The 18,531-nt window shown below is 35.2% G+C and overlaps 1 protein-coding gene across 2 annotated transcripts in view; it reads right to left on the reverse strand.

Annotated features, from left to right (window-relative positions):
• The window catches only part of AKAP6 (A-kinase anchoring protein 6), a 236,655-nt gene that overhangs the window by 136,983 nt on the left and 81,141 nt on the right, over window positions 1–18,531 (reverse strand). The window contains exons 6-7 of one of the 2 annotated variants that reach the window (XM_075030308.1): window positions 13,147–13,243; window positions 11,713–11,876 (exon numbers count right to left, since the gene is read on the reverse strand). In XM_075030308.1, the coding sequence (XP_074886409.1) occupies window positions 11,713–11,876; window positions 13,147–13,243 (261 nt within the window). Of the gene's footprint in view, window positions 1–11,712; window positions 11,880–13,146; window positions 13,244–18,531 lie in introns of both variants that reach the window. The other variant, XM_075030307.1, reaches the window with a different exon arrangement.

Consider the following 18,531-nt stretch of genomic DNA (forward strand, 5'->3'; position numbering starts at 1 on the left):
ATGAAGTGTACATGCCCAGATGAGCTATTCTTTCTCTCTGGCCTGATGATGGTTCATAAAGCATGCTATGGGGCGATTATAAAAGAATATGGCATACCACCTGTCTCCTGGTCAGAAACCCCATTTTACATTTAAAGCCATCTTAGGTTAACTGTCATTAATGTTTACAGCTGCCCATGGGATGTGGCTAAGTACACTACTACCACACATTTTTCTGCAGTTACTTCCAGGTGTGTAAGGAACAAGTCTAAATTTCTAAATGTGATGCAGTCCCCATTGTATCTCCCACATTAGTTACACTACCCTGGGTAAGTATAATTATCAATAAATTAGGAGCATCTGAGATATTATAGGAAAGGCTTAATTAAAAATCCTGGCAAAATACTAAAAAAGAAAAGATACAAAAAATATTATTCACAACTTACCAGACCTGACATACAAACTTGCATATGATTTTACTATAAGCATCTTGCAGTCTTTTAATATGTAAGTCTATATTTCACTAAGTGCTCTACTGAAAAGGTTGCTTATTTTTTTCATAATGTAGGTACACATAAAGAAGTCAGGTCACAAAACGCTCAGCATCATATTCTGTTGCCTTGTAATAGATTAGCTTAAAAAACTAGCAAAATCTGTAACATCACTCTGAATCTAAAGTTTAGGCGTAGTCAAGTGTACTATGCCACAAGACATTTAAGAACAAGTCAGATTTAAAATGCAGGATGTCCGAGTAGATTTTTCCTTCAAACATTGTTTTACCTGATTTCCCTTTTGTGACCACCCCAGTGAAGAATAGCTGCTTTAAGTATACAGCTGAGACTATAACTGAAAGATTCTACAGATTAAATAGTTGCTAGAAGATGTTGTTCTGAAAGACTAAAATAGGAACTGAATTGAGAAAAAGGAAATGCCACCCAATCACTCTGAATATAAAAGTAATTAAAATACTTTAAAAAGAATAAAAACATGCAGAAGATGAAATTTACCTTTATCTAATAGTATCTTTGTTCACATCAATGTTCCTTTTGTTCTCTATTACACATTTAATCACTCTTAGACATCAACCATAACAGCAAAAACTCAAATACTGAACTGATAATTAAACACAGTAATATTTATAAGATGTTAGTTTATTCTGTAGATACGAACACTTAATTTAATGCACAAATACAATGAAAGTAAAATTTCTTTTTAAAGATCAGACAAGTGCCATGCCAGTCACTCTTCAATTGAATAAAGCAGTAATTTTTGTTTTCAGAGCAGTAATATAATTTTAATAAAATGACAAAGATAGAATGCTATTAGCAAAAGTAACAATCTTTAGTAATGACAATTGGCAATAGCATCCATATTAAGCTGCCATTTTTTAAGTACAGGATTTTTAGGAGACTATACCAAATGGAAAAGCTAGCTTTTTAAACACTATTTTTTAAAAAGCAAAACATGGTGGAACAGTTTGGCATCAAAAAAAAAGGAAGCATCTCACTACAGGAGGCAAGCTGAGTTTACTCCACTGGACCCTGCCCTACCAGAGGTAATCAGGGTGAGAAGCATGAGGTGATAATGCATTGCTACTACGAGAGATATAAAAAGCAAAATAGGCTAGTGGAGAAAGTAGAAGAAAATCGTGTAAGCCCAGCCTCTAGCTCTTATGCTACATTATCTGAACAATCCAAAATATTTATCATTGTGATGACTGGTAAACAACACATGGGTAGAACACACATTCAAACCTTATTGTTTGAGCTGACCAGAACCAATTTTGCCTGCAAATCATCTACGATGTCTATAGAGCGCTAGCTTTCAGCCTGCACTTCCATCTGGGTCTGACCAGGCAGTGAACCCTGTGAGAAGTCTCCCCATACACTCCTGTATTTTGTTTCATTCCTGATCCTGGTGAAATCCTGAACTATTTTGCAGAGCAACAGATGGCATGGAGGGCGAGGGAGCAGGAATAAGAAACAAGGAAGGCAAGTTAACTGAAAAGATCTGAATTTCAAATAATTTGCTTCATTAGTGATCACTATCTATAAAGCCAACCACAAACTTGTTCCACCAGGACATTTTCAGTCAGCTAGGATTCCTTCTTTTCACTTGCTTATTTATGAATTTATTTTAGTATTTTCCATCAACTTCTGAATTCAAACTCAAAAACCAAATAAAGGTAAAAGCTCTGTTTCTCCTGTGGCTGTAAAAACTTGGCCTTGAATGGGCACACAGGATTCTGAGCCCACACAGAAAAGGAGACAAGTAATAGCTCTGACAGTCTATCCTAGAAATTTCTGCTTTAGAGTGGGAGATGTCCAGTTTTCAGTAAAATGAATCTGTGTAGTTGTGTGTGCGTGTTATTAAAAACTTATTAAATGTGGATTTCTCTGGAAATCTGTGAAGCATGTGAAACAATAGTCAGACATGAATTAGAGAAGCCTTCCACCAATATTCGTTGCTGAAAATATGTCCTATTAAAAATAACAGAACAAAAATGCATCAATATGATTGTATTGAGAAAGCAGAATGAACAGATACTGGCCAAATAGAAAATCAAGGCCTTTGAGTGGTTAGTAGCTTAAGTTACTTAAGATAAATGTGTTCATATGAATACATGCACAAATATACTCGTGTTTTTACATTTTCAAATACAGGCCAAACCCAACTGGGATTTTTGCCTAAATAAAACTTGTCAGAGTTGGCCCAGTTATGCATGTGTAGTTACAATAGCCTAACATACTTTCAGAGTTTCAGATAATAGTGTTCAAAGATTCAAATACCATTATGATAAAATTTGCCCCTTGGGCATATGTCAGTTTAAATATCTGTTCTCATCAAGTTCTCAGTCTGCACTTGTTCTCAGTGGAGTGATTTAGATTTAAAACATCTTTCAAACTGAATTTGATCTATGTTTTAGTAGAAAGTAGCCTTCCTTATTCTTAAAGTCAAAAATCATGATTTCTTTGCTAACTGTTTAAGCATAACTGTTTCTATTAACAGTGATGGCTGTTAAAGAGCCTACAGTTGCCAAAAGTAATCAATATAGAGTATCTAGAATCACCAAGGTGTAAAAATTATAGAAGCATGCTATAAATGCCACAGATATGTTGGAGTACTTGTTCACATCTTCAATGAGAATAGGACTTTTGATATTTTTGCAGTAAATGTTATAATATGTTGGTTTAAAAATGTACCTGTTTTATAACAGGATTGAATATTGTGCTTAATAGTAGATGCAATTTAGCTGTAAAAATATGACTTTTAAAGTGTGGCGCTCTACATTTGATACTTGATGTGAGCTTAATAAAACAAAGATAAGGTTACTTTTAGATTCAGTGGAAAAAAAGAGGAGCCCTGCTACTGTTCTAGAAATTTGGCTTGTTAAAGATTATTAAAATTATTTTAGATACCATGAAGACAATACTGTCATACAGAATTTGCAGCAAATATACAAGGTTGTTGATGGATATATGAGAAAACAATCTCTGTGAGCTAAAATAGGACCCAAGTTTGCTTAACTAAGACTTCAGGGACACAATTTCATGAAAAACTAGCAAAATATTTAGTTAACTTCTGATATAGAGCAGTTTTAACAGGGCTTATGCAACATGAAAGAAGAGGTTTAGGACAGAGCTCATATTCATTTGTCTTTATTGCAGTCCAAACACTGTCTGCTTAGCTTCATTCCTTTCTCTGTGAAGGGAGGCTCTGAATTAAACGCAAAATTGTTCCTCCTGCCCACTAAAAGGCACACACAATTGACAACTCAGGAGAAACAGCTTCCAGTAAATAGCAGTGAATCTACCACGTGGAAGCTGACTGCACATCCAACAGCACTAAATCTTTTTTTGGGCACCTCTGACGTGTTTGCTTTCAATCATTGAGAAAAAAATCTACAACTATTTAAACAAAAATGTTTTCAAAATACAGCTCTCCCAGATATGTAACATTTAAATTCTTCTATCAACTGAAAGAGACTTCCAAAAGCAATGGTAGTGTTGCTAATCCATTTACAAGCACATCTGCATAATCCTGCACCTTAGCCATTTAAAAATGTAATTATTATCACAACATATTACCCCCAAAGCAATGTGTTAGATTCATCCCAGGTGGCATCAGTAACGCAGGCTGTGGATTTCCAGCCAGTGGGGAGGAAGGCAGTGGGGAAGAACTGCACAGCCTCTTTCCCTATGAAGCAGCCCACCTAGCACAATCCACAACAGGCTCACAAAGGCACAACAAGATAAGGCTACCAAGGACATGATTTGATTTCCAGCGTTTCCTGGAAGATCTCAGCTGTGTAATTCCTCCGGAAAAGCAACAATAGTTCTGACACCTGCCTCTCTCAGGGTGCGGTGGGGAAAAAGCCCTTGTAAAAGAGCTGACCAAAGGAAGGTTTTAAGGTTCAGTTTGCTTGTGCCTGTGTTTGTGAAAAAGGCCTTGGTCTAATGACCCTAAAATTAAAATTTTACAAGCTTGGAAACTTGCAATCTTTCACCACAAAATTACTTGCTCAGTTAAAGCATTTTAACTAAGCAAGAACTTGTTCAAATACATAATTCCTTTACTTTAAGATAGATACAAAATACAAGACAGAAGAATCTTAGCAGTTTTATATTGAAGAGGAGGTATTCTGTGAATATTATTCTGTATGTAGTGTATCAATTTAAGATTGCATTCACTTAGAAACTTAAAGGAAACATTTTGTACCTAGAAGATTACATGGCTACTTTGGCTTTGCATGGGTTTTTGAAAGCTTCTGCTTAGCTGAAGAAAATTTTGCTTCAGTGTGATAAAGAGAGGCACTTTCTTGGCAAGGCACAGGTTTTGTCAATAAATCCCTGTACCAGAAAGGTACTAAAATTCTATTTTCTTTCTACCTACACTAAAATTCTCATGTAAAATTTTCCAACTAATTCTCAGAGTCTGGTACAATACTTTCAACAAAGCTTTTCTGCTCACTTTTCATGATCACATCTTTGATACCCTTCAGTAGATCCCATTTATCTGTATTTCTTGTTTCTACAATTAAGACTCACTATAAGTCAGTCCCATGCCATTTTCCATATTCAGGCCATCCCTTTACCAATGCCAGCTTCTGCTACTACACTTATTCTAAAATGCTTTTCTGTTTCCTTTTATTAACCCACTCTAAAATGGTGTGTAAAATTATGGTTTCACCTCTCAAATCCTTCCTGAAGATACTTTTTGTTACCATGATGGCTAGTTCTGTTCACCTTCTAGGTGATGTCTGTAAGACTAAAAATACATAACTTATAAAGCAAGGTATTAAAAACTAGCAAACTGAGGAAGTGTCTAGCCACACTAAGAGACACAAATATTCCTCCTTCTTGCTTCTTCCTTAGGTTCTTTTCATTGTTACATCAACATAGCTTGTTCTGATTAGCTTGGAAATTCTTAATGGATGTTTTCAATCCTATATTTGGATAAGAACTAATATAAAAAGAACTCAGTTTGTTTCACATGCTCCAGTAAAAACACTAAAATACAGGCTTATTCGTCACAAAACCAAAATTTTGTCTATTGATTTCTAGAAGGATTTTTGTAAACACCACTACTCTTTCTATCTGTTTGACCAACTCATCCACGGTGCAAACCCCCACCATAGAAGCTGACAGATCAACAATATTGTATGTAATGTGTCGTGGTTTAACCCCAGCCAGCAACTAAGCACCACGCAGCCACTCACTCACTCCCCCCCTCCCCCCCTCGCAGTGGGATGGGGGAGAAAATTGGGAAAAGAAGTAAAATTCATGGGTTGAGATGAGAACTGTTTAATGGAACAAAAAAAAGAAGACATTAATAATTATAGTGATAACACTAATAAAGTGACAGCAGTAATAATAAAAGGATTGGAATATACAAATGATGCACAGTGCAATTGCTCACCACCTGCCAATCAACACGTAGTTAATCTCCAAGTGGTGATCCCCCGCCCCCACCCAGTTCCTATACTAGATGGGACATCCCATGGTATGGAATACCCCGTTGGCCAGTTTGGGTCAGCTGCCCTGGCTGTGTCCCCTCCCAACTTCTTGTGCCCCTCCAGCCTTCTCACTGCTGGGCATGAGAAGCTGAAAAATCCTTGACTTTAGTCTAAACACTACTTAGCAACAACTGAAAACATCAGTGTGTTATCAACATTCTTCTCATACTGAACTCAAAACATAGCACTGTACCAGCTACTAGGAAGACAATCAACTATATCCCAGTCAAAAGCAGGACAAATGTCACACACTAAAATACCTAAAGCCAAACAAATTAATAACGGTAGATGCATTTTTTCCTAACAGGGCAGAATTAACAGTATCATTTGTACTTAAGAGTGAGATCACAGCATCTTCAGTCTAGACTCCCAAAGTTCCAAAAGATTCAGAATTGAAATGAGACATGAATGATTTTAAACTGTTAAACTCTTAGGCACAATACTACTATTTATGTACAGACAGCATTTTAAATATTCAGCAATGTAAGACTATGCCTCAATGGCAACATAGCTGAACGTTCTGTTCTAATTACGGAAAATCACTTCCCCTATTACCATCTTTTGAAGTAGCGAATGGTGAGCTATGGACTTGCTGTAATACTTTTCGGTACAGAAACACTTTGTAAGGTATTATAAGGTATTTTATTCACCAGTGAAAATTAGTAACTATTTAACTGTGCCCAAGACTATCCAGTTGTTCTGAACAGAAGAGACTGATACATTCAGCTGAAACTGCAAAGAATTAAGGTGGCAGATGGTAATTAGTGATACTGGAAATAAGCCTGGATAAAGGTGGTTGGAACTTCAGTTTAATGTCTGATCTATAAGGTGTTGCATTCACAGCATAAAACTCTCTTGTGTCTACATGGGAATGTGGCTCATTATGGACACATTAGAGAAAAAAATTACTTCTGCTAAAGCACAAATACCAACTTTCCTTGTACATTTCTTTTGCAAGAAAAGACTTGATTAAGCCATGAGATAACTGTAGACCAGGATGGCATGTGTATCACCAGATGAAATTCCCTTTCCATATGTCTGTACAATATCAGAGATGGAAGTCTGATTCCCATTTCATTATCTTTCAAATTGTTACTGATGAAGTGATGGCTATTTACTTGACATTTTATTTCACAATATTAAGAACATGAGACACAGGATTGAATGCATGCGTCTGATCCTGAGTTTGTGCACGTGGAAGACAGAGGGACTGTAAGTTAAACAAATTCAGTTTGAGGTGTGAAGTTTTAAAAGTCCCCTGTGACTTAAGAAACTCCAGCAACCCAAGTAAAGTGATCCCTCTAGCATATGCCATTCCTGCCCTTTCACTAGAAGCAACTAACTCAAGGAGAAGAGAATGAAGGCCCGTTACACGTGCCATTTGACAATTTCAAAGCACTGACCACAGCAATAATATATGCAATATTCCAATTGCATATATTGGACACTAGAAACCCAGTTTTCAAAGTGGTTATGTAAGTGAAAATCCTAGATTCTGAAATCATGCTCTCTGTTATCTGTTGACAATATTTAAGACTGTCCCAATAATAGACTTTCCCCTTTTTTAAATAATGGAAGACATCAGAAAAAATACTGGTGTGTTGGCTTTAATATTACAGTACATGCATCATACTGATGTCTGCAGATTAGAAATCTAGAGCTGATAAAAGACACTGAGAAAAAGCAAAATATCTACTCAAAAATATGATATTTCTCTGCACTGATCACAAAGATGCCAAAACACTTCATTTGTACATTCCTTTTGTATCAAAGTATTAATCTAAATGCTGTAGTCATAGCAGCATGATTGGATGGCCAGGACAAGTTACAAGTCTGAAGTAATAAAGAAAGGACTGTTACTGTTACTATTCCCTAACCTTTGCTCTGTCTTGTTGTCTATTTCACAAATTCATCCTCATATTAAAACACTGAGCAGGGTGTAATTGTTCTGGACTGCAGTGTTTAGTCCACCCACTAAATCTGAGACCAGTGTCACTATAAAACTGTCTGTCAAGGCGTTCCCAGAATCCCAAACTGTGGCAGATATTTAACAGCTTCACCAAGTTTTCATTTTTTTCATGAAAATCACTTTTCTGTGTACTGAAAACTGTTTGTTTAGAATGGCTATAAAAACTGTAAGATTATGCACAACTGAGTGGGAGATGATCCTGGAGGTGTGGGATGCTTAATTACATATCAAGAAGAAATTACACCGGTTTTCTTCTCCCCTTTATACAAAGGTTTGTTTAACCACTTCAAACTCTGTTATCCTGAGCCATCTACTATTTCTGTGATTTTGGGTTTACTTTATTAAACATATTTTTACCTCTTCTTCTAATATTCTTCAAATCCTTACTGCTTCTATCATTAACCCACTGACAGAAAAGTCCATTATAGAGTTAAGGCAATCTTCCCAAGAGTGCTTTTTACCTGAGACAACTAAGTCAGTTCAATGTTTTAAACATTAGGCCCAATGTCTTAACCAGTTTCATGCTTATTTCTCTGAAGCTGGAATGGAAAAGTAGAAATGTTTTTCAGTAATATAGCAATTATTCTGGAAAGGAACATGTCCAGAAGTACAGACTACATATATATTTCTAGAGTACACCATTATTCTTTTAACCTACCAGCCTCTAGGTTCTGATGTTATGCTCTGAACTGTTACACAAAAAAACCAAAACTTAATTCAAACATTTACTTGCAGAACAAAAATACCCAGATCCAAAAATTATAGTAATGAACTAACTGTCTAAATGCATGCTGGGAGCAGAACTTAAAACTGACCCTAAGAATACTACTCCATACAATTTTCAGTGAAGGAGAATATCTACTGTGGGCAAATGATATTAAGATTTGTATACTTTTCAAGGACATTAGTTACATGATTAACTTACAAGCTCTTCAGAAAGAAATCAACTCTTCCGCCAAACTGTGAGTTAGATAGATCAGGATAATATTCAGACAGTAACACTTACAGCCACTAGATAAGAAAGTACATCATGTTATTTTTCAATACCACTCTTTACTGTTTATTAAAAGTAATACTATTCCAGTAGGCCTTTCGTGATGGAGAAGAAATGGCCCAATTATAAAGAGATCAAGCAGTCTCAGACATCTCCAGAAAGTGAAAAAATGCAGGATACACACATATATGCAAACATTCCTCCTATTTTCCAGATATTTTAGAATATTACTATTTCCATCAGGAGAAAACCCCTACTGTTAGCTAAGTGTCCTAAGATTCTGAAGGGAAGTCAGATGTATTGTATGCCCTGTTTATACTCATAACGTTAGATCAGTACTTGTTGGAATGTATCATGGCAATTCTGAGATTTATTTTTAAACGTACTTCTGAATGGGTTAAGAAGGCAAAACCTTATATCCTTCAATTCAAGCTGAATACAGTCACCATTTGTTTATTTATAAAAATGACGGAACAATAGTTTTAGTAAATACTTACTTAAAGAAGAGATCTCATTGTTTTTCTAAGATTGTACAGAGAATGCAATACATTAGAAGAGCTTAGGCATCAGAAATATTTAAAGTCCTTTAAATCTTCTATAGCAATCACTATAAACCACTATGAAACTTATATACAATAAAATGAAAAATTTCATAAGCAAAATCTGAATTCTTGAATACAAATGTTGACAAGGTATTTCTAGAGTGCAGAATGTCCCTCTCTCCCTTCCACTCTCCATTGCTTGCATAAAAGATGCCATAGCGCTATGAAAACATGTTTAAAAAGTCCTAAGGGAAAGGTTTCCCAGGGTCTTTGAAATTCCTCCTTTCCCTATTTCTTTACAGATTTCTAACACCAATGCTGTTCCTGTAGTTTCTCAAACAAGGCAAAAAGAAAAATACCCTCTAGATATAATCTTTAGATTTCCTATTATACTTCTCAGGTTCCTTTTGGCTTCTGAAATAAATGCAAACTGAAATCTACAGTTATATTGCCAACTGTATTTTAATTTTAGTTAATATTTCAGCTTGAAGAAGTAGATGGTATTTGACTGCACTATTGCTCATACTTACAAGAATCATATAGGGATGTGATTTAATGAATGAAATAACCCAAAATTACTTTTTGTTTGGTCATTTGTTTGTCTACTTGTGTTTTTACTTAACTGTAGGCAAACAAAAATCATTCCTTCACATTCTTATCTTTACGATAAAAAGCATAGGGCAAGCAACTACCACCGATCTATATGAAAAATTTACTGCAACATAAACCATGCCTCCATTTCTCCCTTTTCAAGCAAATATTTGAATATAATTATTCCAAGCTAAGGATTCCATAATTTTCGTAGCAAAATCAATCTGGATTTTAGAACATTTTTTATGTGATAATTTTGATTAAGCAGTTAGGCTTTTGGCCACGGATGAGTGAAGCTGTTCAGATATAGGGTCATATTATTGGTGGGGTAGAAACTTAAGTTTGAGCTAGTCTGTCTACTTTAACAGACCTAACTATGAAACCAAGTGTTGCTCCACCACCTACTTCCTAAAGTAAGAGCTATGTGGCACAGGAGCATTTTCCACCATGCAAGTGATGGGGGATGTCAGTTCAAATTGTGTATCCTGCATATATGTCTTTTCCTGTATTTTTGTTTCACTGTTATCCTTGGCTCTTCCTCCACCATCTCTAAGATCATTCTTGCTATGTAAAATTATGGTATGAAAACGCTAGAACATTTCATGTAATCCTCGCCAAGAGTAACTCTACAAACTACTCTCTAGGAAGCACTGAATTTCAATGCAAAGAATTGTCTGGCATCAGAATCTGGAAATCTACTCAGCACAACCATCTCTGTTATTTCTAGAAACAGGAATCTTGAATTTTTCTATAAATTTCAGCCTGCTGCATGCCAAGATGTTAAGAGTTATTGGATTGCTCTGCTGCATATTCTTTGCTTAGAATGCATTGGTAAGAAACAGTTTCCAATGCATCCTCCCCCAAACACCTTTGCTTACTAGTGATGGTAATGAAAGGTCATGGACCCTATGCCAGAAGTTTCTATTGCGTGCACTGCTTGCACCAATTTGAATAAGCTTGTTTTGTATTGAAAATGCTCTTACAAATATTAAGTTTTGCAACTGGTAAGTACTATAGCCCTCTTTAATGATTAATATCCACAAAATGATGATAGGTGTCAATACCTTATTCTTAAAGTACTTGTATTCAACGCATGCACTATTATGGAGGACTTAAACTCAGAGCAAAAAGATTTGTGAAAAGGCATATGACCTTCTTCCCACTACAATGGCCATCCCCTAATTAAGCAATGCATCTGATAGTCATTAACAGGAATGAGATAATGAATCACTTTCTCTCTTCTTTGTTAATTTGCTGTAACCAAGCGGCTAATGGATGTCAGAGCTGAGTGATTGCACTGATTATAGTGATTTATAGTTGCAACAAAACAATTTAAAACCATTCTGATTATTCATGTTAAAGATGCTTTATGTTTTGTTTACTAAATGTTTTATGTTCCCCCTCATGCCCCTCTACACACAATGAGACAGGTCTTCCTGAAAAACTTGAAAGTTCTAAGATTTTTTATTGTTTCAGTGTAAGGCATTTCATTTTGTTTATAAAAAAAAAAAGTTTACCCAGTAGAAATGAAAAGCCTTAGGCTGGAAAGAAAACTTCAGTGGTGCCTAGTTCAAAAGAAGACGGAAATAAGAGGAAATAAGGCAAACTTCAAGCCACTTACCTTAGGGCTCCCAGTCCCTTCCTCATTCTCTGCAGACACATCAGTAGCCAGTATCTCTGCTTTGATGATATCCAGAGCCCTAAGAATCCAGCTGTGTTGCCGTTTGATTTGCCTCTGTAGTTCCTTCCATTGACTTGCAATCATCTGCAGCATGTCCTTCAGTCCTTCTCCAAAATGAAGGGGAAAAAAGTAAAAGCTGTAAACTCAACTGCATCTTTAAATATTATTCTTTTTTCAAAGAATTAGCAGGAAATGTAAAAGAATAAATGCAACAAGGATTTTAATGTATTTTCTCAGCAATAAATCCAAGCTTTACTATTGTTCATACTGCAAAACAATGCTATAGGGTCAAAACATTTCTTTTAGCCATCATGTTAAATTTTTATTATGTTTCAGCTGACAATTTCAAGAGGAAAATCCCACATAAACTGTGATTTCTAAGGCAGTAGGGAATGCTACAGTAAGCTCACCTTCTAATATTCAGTCTTTATCTCGAAACATTTTATAATCTTCCCAAGACATTTTTCTTACCTCCAACTCCTGTAAATATTTTCTGTAGTTTACACATTACCATTTTCTAAATGTATGATGACATGCACTACCCTTCTCTGCTATGGCTTCTATACCTTTTTGGAACTATACATAGAAGTCACTAATTTCCTATAGCTTTCACATTACACAGATCCATCTGATGCTGTGAAACAATAGAGGCACAATGTATAACATGATCAGAGAACAGTAGACCAAAGGATAACTTCAACTTGGATGAAAAGCATGCTAAGTAAGCCAAAATTAAGATGGCATTCCATAGCAGCATATGCTGATTAAAACCCCATTATCATACAAGTCATGCAAACATCTAAAAATATAGGAGGTGGTGGGGATAGAGAAAGGGAAATCAGTATACCTTTCCCCCTCCTCTCAATTTAAGGCCTCTGCAGAAAAAGACCACCCTAACCAAAGGAAAAAGGTATTTTTAATTTTAATCTATTCCTCATAAATATATTAAAGTCAATGTAAGAATTAGTTTAAGTGGCAAAATAAAGCCTTACCAATGCAATTACCCATGCAGAGTATGTAAAAATATATATATATTTGAAATCCTAATTCATTATCTTAATGTTATTTCCATAGCACCTACATCAAAGAATGTGTCAGTGTGAAGTTTTCAGTGATGTGATTTCAATTGAAACTCAGCTGAGCAGCAAGACCAAAATAAAATGAACAGACTATTTGCAGGCAGTATTTCATTTTATAAGTATCACTGCATTGTATGCAGTATATGAAACATTTATAAATCTTGAAGGTCAATCTGATAATGTAAATATTAATAATACATAAGGAAGTGAATATATGCAGTAATTTACAGCAATGCTTCTTCATTCTTTAATAGTCTGGAGACATAAAGACTTGCAATATTTCAGAAGGATTTACCTGATTTGTGAGATACAATAAGCTCAAGAAGTTGACGTCCTTCTTCTACCACTGCTTCTTTTAAAGCACAGTGGCTATCAACATTCAACTTAAAACTCTGCAAAAAAAAGAGAAGAAAAAAAAGAGAGAAAAAACCCTCAGTATCAGACATTGGAGAAGCAGTATCATAAAACACATGTACAAAATTATTTGCTGCTTTTTATCAAGAACCACATCCCCTTTTACCCAATAGCCAAACTAATTTGCGATACTAAAAGCTATTGATATTTTGGATCTGGGCTCAAAATGTTTCCATTAGATCAGCAAAGTACATCTGTGTTGAAACAGCTGACAAATCTAGAAATTCATTAGGTTTTATGAAAAGTCACAACCCGTAGGCTATATCTGGAGTAACAGTGTTCTATAAAATACACTAAATTTATGCCACCACATATGAGCTCTGTTTTTTTCAGATTTCTTTGAAATGTTGGTGATAGCACTATTTATGAAACCATAAAAAAATTACAGCATTGAATATATTGGCCTTATGTGCACTCATACAAATCTATTAATATTGTGTTTCTGAGTTAACTCTCATATCCGTTTTCAAAGAACAAATTAGACTGCTTTAGATCTCTGCATTCTTAATTTGCAAAGCAAGTATTTTTCATCCTTTTTTTCACTAATATTTTTACTAGTTTACAAAGGATCTCTGCTTTAACAGTGATTAAAATATTTTGTTTCTTTTTTAAATGTATTTTTTATTTTTACAAATTGCATTAAAATCTAGTAATAGAGAGAGGAACTGGAAACATGATCTACTATATGTTATGCCATTTCATACGCCACTGATAAGGTTGATAAATTTGTGAATTATTTACCAGAGCTTCTCACTCATACTTGTGTGTAAGAAAGAGAAACAAAATACAATAAAGAAAGGGGTACTTGCTGTATTTAATCATAAATCATGTGCAGCCCTGAACACACACATGCAACTCTTGTTCGCTTTGAAATGTCTATGGAATGAACGAAAACAATATTTGACCCCTTGGAAGAAAAGAGTTTTGGCTTCTCTTGGGAATGAGTTAACTGGCAGAGATGAAAGGAGACTTTGCAAGTGCACATTTGTAGCTTCTGGTTTTTATAAAATACACGTATACTTCTCCAAATATGAGTGACCATGCTAGTACTGAAGTAGCAGACACCACAAAATACTCAAAAGCCCTAATTTCTTAGGGAAGTGACCATTTCCTTCCTTTCCCAACTCCTGTAGTCAAGCTGATTGGCGTAGCAGAAAATAATATTGCCAGAACTGTAATAAAATTATGTTCTTTTACTGTATTCGTCATGGTTGAAAGAGGCATGTTGCTCAGACAGACTCTTAACAGCCTTTCAGGCAGCAGTGTACCTGACGGTTAGTGACAGAATGTTTTTGAGAAGTCTCCATTCAAATAAAGAGCAATAAACAGGAATTTTGCTACCTACAGCATTTTGTCTAGCCCAATTTTCCTTGTATGGGCATCTGAATATAGTGTTTTGTACCAGCTGTTAAACAACTGGGTCAGCCAAGAGAAGTTAAAAAGGAAAAAGGATGCCTAGTTTATGTCTGGCCCTTTCTTAAATCTAGACTTTTATGAACCCAAATCTAGAAGTTCTTTTTCCTTCATAAGTGCACGTCTGAACAAGCACTGACAATATTTAATTTACTGTTTACTTAAAACAGGCTTGTACTGAATAGTTTGTAATCATGCACTTCACAGGAAATGCACTATGCGTGTGCCACACACAGCAAAAGAGAACCTAAAGGACCTCAGAGTAGGTTGTGTAATTTCATATAATTGAAGTTGAGTATAGATGCAGCTGGATGTGGCAGCGTCTCGAGATGATGTGGATGTGTTTGATAGGAAAATTGGAAAAGATGAGGTATTCTTTTTCATTAGAAAAAAAAAAGACTTGCTGTCCTAGAAAAGATTCATTTAACATAACGCACCAGATACTACAATACAGCTTGATTTTCAGGTGCACCTATTAACCAGTAATAATGTTAAACTGAAGAAGCAAAATATGATGAATAAAGATGGGGCCAAACTTTTGGGTTTTGACTAGCAATATTCTCCTTGTGCAAAATTCTGATTTTATGGATAAATTATGCATGGCACGAATACCGTGAACATACATGAAATTTAGCAGAAATAAATTCTTATCAGCACAGAGGCATCAAAAAGAGGGAACCATTCATAGAAGAATACATACAAACAGAAGTGAAGGAAATTGTCAGTTGATGTAATGAAGTATGAGTTTTGGCTTTAGAATTACATATGTATATATTATTTCTTATGGGTAGTAATTTCCTAAGGAAAAGGAACAAATGGACAAAGAACACTGGAAAGAATAGCCCTCAATCAGTGCGTCAGTGCTCGTGGTTCCTCATACCTGCAGAGCTGAAAATGTGACACATGAAAAAGGCCGACAGAGTTGAAGATGTAACATTACATGTATATGCAATGGAGAGATGTGAATTTGCACAGCTAAAGGTAAAATCAGACCAATATTTGGAATGGAGGAGGACCTTCAAACACAGAGGTCCTCTCCCATCCTGGATATTTCCCATTCCCAACTCTTTACTTATGGCATTTGGAAAATTGTAACTCTAACAGCGTGTGACCCAGGTACTCTGCTCCCCTCCTCCTCTGATCTTGCCTGATAATGAATGGAGCCTTTGCGTCTGAAGAGAGGAAAGGAGAAGAGGAGGGAAGTCAATTAATCAAAGCCATTTTTCCAGACACATTTGCAGCTATGGTGCAGTCTAAATATCACACATGAGCACATATACATTATGGAAAATACATGTGCATTGGCCTGACAGCAGCTTTTTAAACAACACATTAATGTCATCCCTAGCATTACATTGTATATGATGTAGTTTACAAGCTGCAACAAGCAAAATTTCCTTATGAAGTTCTCTGCACTTTTCCCAGTCACCATGCACCTATATTATAAACATCAACTGTTCTTATTTAGCAAGAAAGGAAAAGTGAGGCAAGAATCATGCAGTTTTATTAAAGCTCCAGAACTATAAATAAACAGGAATAAAGACTCCAAAAGCGTAAGAACAAAGTCCCAGGAGTGCTATCTTCTGTCAACTGCACATTGCAAAGGAACCCAGCCTTCACAAAATGAAGCTGTCCCCTGACTTTTAGGAAACTGATTGATCCATTGGACAACAATAGTGCAGAACCTCCATGGGGGAAAAAAAGCAGCACCTCCTGATCTATACACCGCTCTGAACACACTGAAAATAAGAAAGCGCTTTTCCAGCATATAATAATCTCTCCGTCTCAGGTTATTTGTCTGTACAATTGGGGATGAGAAAAACTATTTGAAAAAATATTTATTTGAAGTTCCTCTGAGGATTTATTTTATGGCTTTAGATACTTAAATTTAGGAAACTTCTATTGAGTAGGTATCCTACAGTATGTACAAATCAAGCTCTGATATGCCATCTTTCACTGTTTTGCAACCCTCTGTTCTTAGCAATTCCTTGTAATTTGCTAAACCACAATCTGCGTCTTGGCCTATTCATATCTGCAGTAAGGACAGTCAGCTATTAAATATTTTTGTTTCCAGGGGCACACAGATTCTGTACAAGTATGTATTTTTTTTAAGTCATGATCTGTCCAACTAATTATTTCCAGTATACTTTGTGTTTCTGAAACACAAATAAGCAACTAGGTATCATGTGAACCTACAATGTATACATAAATATAGCTTAGTTCAAATGACACAGCAGTTTACACCTGTTGCCAGGTTAAGATACTGTATTGAAAGAAATATTTTAATTTTCTCAGTCAATCATACTTTTAGCACATGTGGTGTACTGGGGTGGCCTGAGACATAATTTTCTTGAGGTTCATTTTTCATGTGTTTAAATACCTTTGAGAAATATATCACTGCTTCTAGGGCATTTATTTTTTAGAGCAATGGTACAAACAATTAAAATTATCTAAGTGACCTATGATTTTAGAATTTGAAATAGAAAGCTTAGTTCAAAATTTCCTAATATTTGCATTTTTGGAGAAAACCACAATTTTACTAAAAATATGGATTTCTATATTTAGGTACAGTTGAATGTGTATTTTGGCTAAGAATGTAGTATTTTTAATTATAACACTGTGACAGATATAATTCAATTGTGAAATTTAGAGTCATGGGAACAGTTTCTAGTAGAAAAGAAATGGGATTCTTTGACTGAGACAATCCTGAAAGGATAACCAAACTACCACAAATATTATCAGAAATGTTATGTTTTGGATAGGAAGACAGTTTCAACACACAGTAAAGTTCTAAGCAAATGCAGCAACAAACATGTCATTTATTAAATATATGCTATATACCAATAATCTCCAAGAAAAAAAATAAAGTTGAAAATTCAATTTTATTTTTTTTTTAAATTACCACATTTCATTTGTCTTAAAAGGAATATGACTTAGAGCTGTTCCTGAAAATTTATTCTCATATTCTTAACATAGAGTTACTTTTGCAACTGTATTGGTCCTGGCACAGTTACCTCCCAATAGCTTGCTATGACAAAATACCAAGCTATCAAGTACTGAATTCAACTTTCAGTTCTGGAAAGGTAGTTGTCTATTTTTTTCTTTTTTTTTTTTTTTTTTCTCTTGAGGAGTTCTGACCACACAGAAGGTCTCTGTTTGGTCACTGCCTAGTATTTACGTACTCAAGTTAATAACCTAATAAGCCATGTAATAATGTAGTGGTATTTTCATACTCCTTGACACCACCTACCAATGACATTCAGTAAATCAGAAAAATAACTACCATGTAAGCTGCCCTTATACTAACATGGAATATATTTAGCATTCTAGTGACATAATACTAAATACATAATTAATTGGTCAATGGTTATATAAAATGGATATTCATATGCAATTTGTACATGGAAAAAGATCCTATCTTCTACGAAACAGTGCATTTCACACATTACGTCTACAAATATATCATCAAACTATTTGACTTTTTAACAATTGGGAAATATCTTATTTAGGAAAGCCTCATATTTTTCATAAGGGATGTAAAGCCTACTTAGTATTAGAAGTCATTAGGATATGTTTTCCTGGGAATTAAATGTTACACATGAGATGGTTCCAGTCAATGTCTCCTTTGTTCATGCTTTCCATAAAACCTAGATAACTATAAAGAATTTTTTATTTTCTTCTTTTCTTTTAAGCTGTGTTTCTGAGTGACACTCCCCCTGTTAAACAGAACACAAGCACTATGGAAATGCTTTATGCAGCTCCATAGTCAAGTTTGAATTTTACCACAATAGCAGGGATTCTACCTTTGCTTTTTGAGGAGAACATGGTGAGTCCTCCTCTGAAGCTGCAGCAC

The sequence above is a fragment of the Buteo buteo genome, chromosome 6 (assembly GCF_964188355.1).
Source record: "Buteo buteo chromosome 6, bButBut1.hap1.1, whole genome shotgun sequence".
Classification (NCBI taxonomy): domain Eukaryota; kingdom Metazoa; phylum Chordata; class Aves; order Accipitriformes; family Accipitridae; genus Buteo; species Buteo buteo.